This window comes from Populus euphratica, unplaced genomic scaffold (genome assembly GCF_000495115.2).
Source record: "Populus euphratica unplaced genomic scaffold, PopEup_1.0 scaffold1248.1, whole genome shotgun sequence".
Taxonomy (NCBI): Eukaryota; Viridiplantae; Streptophyta; class Magnoliopsida; order Malpighiales; family Salicaceae; genus Populus; species Populus euphratica.
In genome coordinates, this window is record NW_011501097.1 from 1 (window position 1) to 6024 (window position 6024).

A 6024-nucleotide genomic window follows, 5' to 3' on the forward strand; every position below is an offset into this window, starting at 1 on the left:
CAAAAAAAACTCAAGAGAAGTTAAATTAACAATAACTTGTAAGATCATGGATTGTGTTTGGGTTGATTTGGGGTTGATTTAGGGCTGATTTTGGGGCTGATTTGGGGCTGATTTTGGGGCTGATTTTGGGCTAAATTTGAGCATCAAATAAGTATACAAATGTACTTATTATTTGGGCTAAGATTGACATTGAAACCTTGAGTGTTTAATGGTTGAAGTTTGCACACAACATAAGGCAAGTTTGGGCTTGAAATAAATCATATGATATTCTTTTCTAGAATTGGAATAGAATTGATTTTTGGGACAAATTTGGAGCACTTATTTGAACCAAGATTTGCTTCAATCTTCAACTAAATGTCTCTTCAATTCTTTGTTCTGAATTCCGACGTTGAATTTTCTGAATTAATTCATTTAAGCTCCAAAAACCTATCGAAACATTAAAACAAACTTCATTACTAAAAAACACATCAATTATTATAAAAACAACCAAATAAAAATAATAAATACATATGTAAAATAAGAGACTTAATGACACTTTTGATGCACAATCACACAACATTCATATAGTTGTGTTTCCTGTATCAATAGGAGTGTGCTCTTCTCCTCTTTAAGTTATGACTTGTCATTAAAATTTTATGTTAGTGACAAAAGATATCCTCACACACTTATATATATGTTTACACTTAATAATACACCACTTCACTTATGTTTCACTCAAATCTTGCTTTTCATTATAATAGTCTCATCTTTTCTCCTTTTACCTTTTATGCTTTTCTTTTCAATTCTTTAAGAAACTAATCAAAATAATAATAAAAAATATATAGTTCACAATGTCTAACAAAAGCTTTTAAGACATAATATAATCAAGAAAAAACAAAAACAAATGATTATGGGAATCAAAATAGAAAGAGTATGAAATTCAAGAATGACTTTATCAAATTCAACAACAACATATAAACAATATCCTAAAATTAAAATTCTGAAACAACAGACCCCACTAGTGAAATACTGATTTGTAATGTTCTTGTAAACTCGAAATCAAAGTTTTATAGTTTTAACAAACCAAAATCAATTTTCAAGCAAACAATATATACTAATCAAAAACAAACTAATGTGAAAACTAACATGAATTGCAATTTCTTGAGAATCCAAATTCAAATTATAATCTCTATTATTTCAGTAGAAATTGAACTAATGTGATTTCTTCTTTATTTTCTTTTTACTATTTGGCAATGAATATAACTTAACAAAAACTTTTGTCTTTTTTTTTTCTATAGGGCTACCAAAAAATTAAGAATAAAGTTAAAAACAATTATGTAAAAATTTAAAAATAAAATAGATAGTTTAAATATGATTTTAGAGCTTTACTATAATATTAACTAATACGAACCTTAAGGGTAAAAACCCTAAAACCCATGATAAATATAGAAAACAACCTAAATAAACTAAAATCATATTGATAGAAAACTTGACCTAATGATTACTGAAACCAAGGAACTAAATTAATTGGATGAAGGACCCAACCCTTTTATTATAAAGAATCTAGAACCAGAAGTATAAGGATGAATACTATAAAAATAATTAATTTTTAAAAAGTCCTGAAGAACTAAAAGTATTAACAATCATCACACCAACAATATTATTTTTTAATAATAAGCAATGTCTAATAAAACCCTAAAAACAAACTAAATAACTCTATTTATACTAGATAAAATGTTCTAAATGAGGCTAAAAATAACAAAATAGTTATAAATAAAATAGATAAAATAATCCTTAATTAATGAGTTTTTTAGTTTTTTGGGTTTTTTATCACCTTTACTTGGAGCACATGATCTCTTGTTCACCTATAAAGTTTCAATCTTCTCATATGATCAAAAAATTAGAAACTATTTTTTGAAACCTTAAAAATTTAGTTTTCAATTTATTTTCATCTAAAATATCTTTAAAACATTTTAAAACTTCAATAAACGCATTTGTAATCCTAAAACATCCTCTAACTAGTGAAAAAAAACAAAAATCAAGTCTAGCTTAAAAAAAAATAAGGTCCCTATTTCTTTTTCTAACATATTTAAAATGAAAAATCACGTTTATTGAACTTCCTCTTTAAAACAAACTTATTAATACCAAGATTAATTATTTTTTTGGTTGGAATATAGCAAACCAAACCTCTCTCTACTCCTTTTTTTTTTTTCAATTGACTTTTTCTTTCATCTCTCAATATTTTAAGACTAAAATGTGACAAAAAAAAATTAAAACTAAAACATAAAATTTTTAAGTAACGTGAATCAAATATGACTAATTTGAAACTTGAAGGAGCAAATTGAAGTTTTCCAAGCCTTTTTAATAATGAAATTGAAAAGGAGCTTTTCTTTTAATTTGGTCCCTATTTATTCATTTTTTTAATTATATCTTAAAATTCTATTTTACAATATTGATATTTAATTTAATATCAAAATATTAACAAGCATTCCATAAAGCATGAAAAGTGAAACGAATCATAACATGTAAAACAATGTCAATAGATTTCACAATGATTAAATTAAAAAAAATTAAATTCAATGACTAAATTGAAAATTTTCAGAGATTTGAAACTGAAAAAAGACCATGAATAGTAGTGAAACATGTTAAAGTGATATGATGAACAGTACAAGTATAGTGAATTAACGTTTTAACTTGATCAATAAGCATGCTTTTAAAGTAAAATATTTAAAAAGTTAGTGTAGTTTTTTTTTTTAATAACTTTTGAGTCTCTTCTAGTTCTTTTCTCAAAGAAACGGCATCGTTGGCTCATGCCTTTAAGGAAAGTTCGGAAGCTTCGACTCGTCACTCGTCTTCTACTCTACTGAAATACCTTGGCACCCAAACGAACCCGAAAGAGGAGCCGAGATTTTGGGGTGAGAAAATAATGGAAGGAATGGGGTCTCGGATGGGCCGGACTTCATCTCGGTACGGCCTATCAGCGACGGCCACTGTTTTCAATGGCCCGGTCAGGAAGTGGAAGAGGAAGTGGGTCCACGTGTCCCCTTCTCCCACCCTCAATTACCGCAACAATAACCACTCCAACGGCCATAACGACCAAAACAACAACGGGTCTCGCCTCCTCCTCTGTCGGTGGACCCCACTCTCCCCCGCGGCCGCCACCAGCACAACCACCGAGGATCCACCTAAACGCAAATTCCGATATACCCCAGTGAGTAAAACACAACATGGCATCGGCTTTTGTCAGTAAATTTTGTTTAATTTTTCTTCGGTTTTCCACTTGTCGCACTTTGGGTTTTGTAAGAGAAGAGATGGAATGAAGTAAAGTAGGGTGCTGTTTATGTTGGTAGAAATAAGGTTTGAAAATTTGATAATATTTTATTTTATATAATGTTGTAGATTGCTGCACTAAAGGAACGCAGCAAGGAAGAAAAGAAGGCTGAACAAGAAGTTGAGAAGCAGTCGGGAGGGTGGCAAACTGCTAAGAATGGTGAACAAAATGATGAAGATGATTTCAAGAGTGTAGCTCAGGTCCCACCCACTTATTAACATTTGTTACCCTGAACTGATAATAATAATATTCTTGCTTTGTGCCTAACTTCTTGGTCCAATATATAACTAGGAGTCTGTCATCATTTAGGAAATGAAAAAGGCAAATTCATACTTGCGGATCTACAAAAGTGCAAATCTTTTCATGTTCTGCGATTTTTTTGTTTATTTTTTATTTTAGCTTTTGCAAGGACTTAAGATGGTGATTCAAATTGCCATTATGATGTTTAGAGTTCCACTCTCCAGGTGAACTGTTCTAAAAAATGTTCAGATGCCTGATAGTCCCGTGGTCATATCATCTTGGGTTTGCCAAGAGCCTCAAAAAGAGTCTGATTCATGGCAGCAAAATAAATGATATTAGCTCAGGTGAAACGCACAAATATATTTTATATATGAATTCCATATTGGACAGTAAGAATTGGTTTGGCATCCGCTGGGTGACATTTCTTCTTTTATGTTAAGTAGGTTTCTCTGGTTAGTAACTAGCGGCAAATGACTATAAAATTTCACATGAAACTTTTTGACTTGTAATTGAATCGAGAGTTATTTTAATTATTTGCTCATATATATTTGGATATGCGAATGTTTACTTCTTATTTCCATTAGGCAAACAGATCAGCCTTTTCAGGACTTCCTGGGGTAAAATTAATGGAGTTTGAACTTCTATTTGCTGCTATATGCAAAAGAATTCAAGCTATAAAGATGTCAAAGACTTGATCAGCGCCGCCTCACATTTAGGTTGGCACATCACCAGGTCCCAAGAATGCATGCCATCCAATGATCATGAAATGTGTTGTTCTTGGCTGTTTCCATACGCACAGATAGGGATCTTGTTTTAGTGTCTAAGCTTCAATTCGTTGGATTGTTGTCTCTGTGATACTGGTGTCAAGCAAGAATCCACTTCTCCTGCAGGATTCAAACCTGAGCCATTTGGATTTGGGTTTGTGCTTAAAAGGCCGCAACATTGAACTTGATTCTGTGTGCCAGAGCGAGGAGGATCAAGTGAAGAGAGCAAGCTCAGGTGGTTTGTGGGCAATTGGATGACCCAAGAAACAGAAACCTATGAGTTGTGCTCTTGCATGAAAGTCTGAATCGGTTTCTCATTGCAATACCTGAGTAGCTCTTTTGCATTAGATTATGCAACATTGCTTCACATTGTAATTAATTGTAGGCATCTTTTCTAGTTCATCATGCAAGCATTTGCTACCATGATACCCTCATTACCTCCTAACTCCCCAGCTTCTTCACTGTGAACAGTGAAGGAGCTGCCCCTTTTGTTTTTTTTAAAGAAAATCTTTTTTTTTTTTCCTTTCGATTGATTTTTTTTTAAATTTAATTTTTTAATATTATTTTTTTTTCCTTTCGATTGATTTTTTTTAAAATTTAATTTTTTAATATTATATTAATTTTAAATTGATTTTTATAATTTATTTTAATTTATTTTTTATTAACTTAAATAATCTTAAGCAAATATTTTAATATTTGATTGGTGTTTAATTTTTTAAATATTTATTTTTGTTATTATATATATATATATAAAAGTTGTGAAAACCATTAGAATTAATGATTGAGATAGCATGTTTAACGGGTTAAGTAGAAAACCTGAGTTAATTTAATATATTATTATTTTAATATTAAAAAAATATTATTTTAAAATTTAAATTAATTTTTATTATTGATTGTGTTTATGAGTTGACTAAGTTATAGAATAATTATTTTTATTATTGATTGTGTTTATGAGTTGACTAAGTTATAGAATAATAACTTTTATGCACGACTATACAAAAGTTAAAAGTTAAATTGAGAGATTTCATTGTTAACTTGTTAAGTTGGTTATTTTTATTTTTATTTTATTTTTTAATTTAATCTCCTAATTTTTTTTATTAAGATTGAACCTTTTTGTACTTTTTTATTTTTTTTTGAATTTCACCTCTAATATAATTGATTTTTAATTAATTTTTATAATTTATTTTGAATTGTTTTTTATAAAATTATTACAATATAAATATTCACTCAATTTTATAAAAAAATATTTTTATTATCATATTATTTTATAAAGAATAGTTAAAAAAATAATATTGATAAATTATTATAAGATAAGTTCAGCAAATTAAATTTTAAAATTCAAATAAACCTAATATATTATTATTTTAATATTAAAAAAAACATTATTTTAAATTAGAAAATAATATAATAATATTGTTATCAATCATCTAAATTATTCTTTAACTCATTAAATTAACTAAATTATATTAAAACAATTCTCAAAGAAGTTAAGTTCAAACTAAGATTGAACCTTTTTGTACTTTTTTTTTTAATTTCATCTCCAATATAATTTATTTTTTAATTAATTTTTATAATTAATTTTGAATTGTTTTTTATAAAATTATTACAATATAAATATTCACTCAATTTTATAAAAAAATATTTTTATTATCATATTATTTTATAAAGAATAGTTAAAAAATAATAATATTGATAAATTATTATAAGATA

General features: G+C 27.9%; 1 protein-coding gene across 7 annotated transcripts; it reads left to right on the forward strand.

Moving 5' to 3' along the window:
- The first annotated feature begins 2683 nt into the window (after positions 1 to 2683).
- Positions 2684 to 4716, forward strand: LOC105117239 (uncharacterized). Of its 7 annotated transcripts, none has more exons than XR_840701.1 (4): positions 2684 to 3190; positions 3379 to 3510; positions 3775 to 3894; positions 4135 to 4195. XR_840701.1 is itself a non-coding variant. In XM_011014832.1 (4 exons), exons 1-3 carry the CDS (start codon positions 2906 to 2908, stop codon positions 4243 to 4245), a joined length of 528 nt encoding a protein of 175 aa, XP_011013134.1. In that variant the 5' UTR covers positions 2684 to 2905; the 3' UTR covers positions 4246 to 4266; positions 4441 to 4506. The 7 variants fall into 7 exon arrangements, 6 of the variants coding, with proteins under 6 accessions (XP_011013134.1, XP_011013131.1, XP_011013132.1 ...); XM_011014832.1 differs by lacking the exon at positions 3775 to 3894 and adding an exon at positions 4441 to 4506 and having other exon boundaries at positions 4135 to 4266; XM_011014829.1 differs by lacking the exons at positions 3775 to 3894; positions 4135 to 4195 and adding an exon at positions 4441 to 4716.
- The last annotated feature ends 1308 nt before the right edge of the window (positions 4717 to 6024 follow it).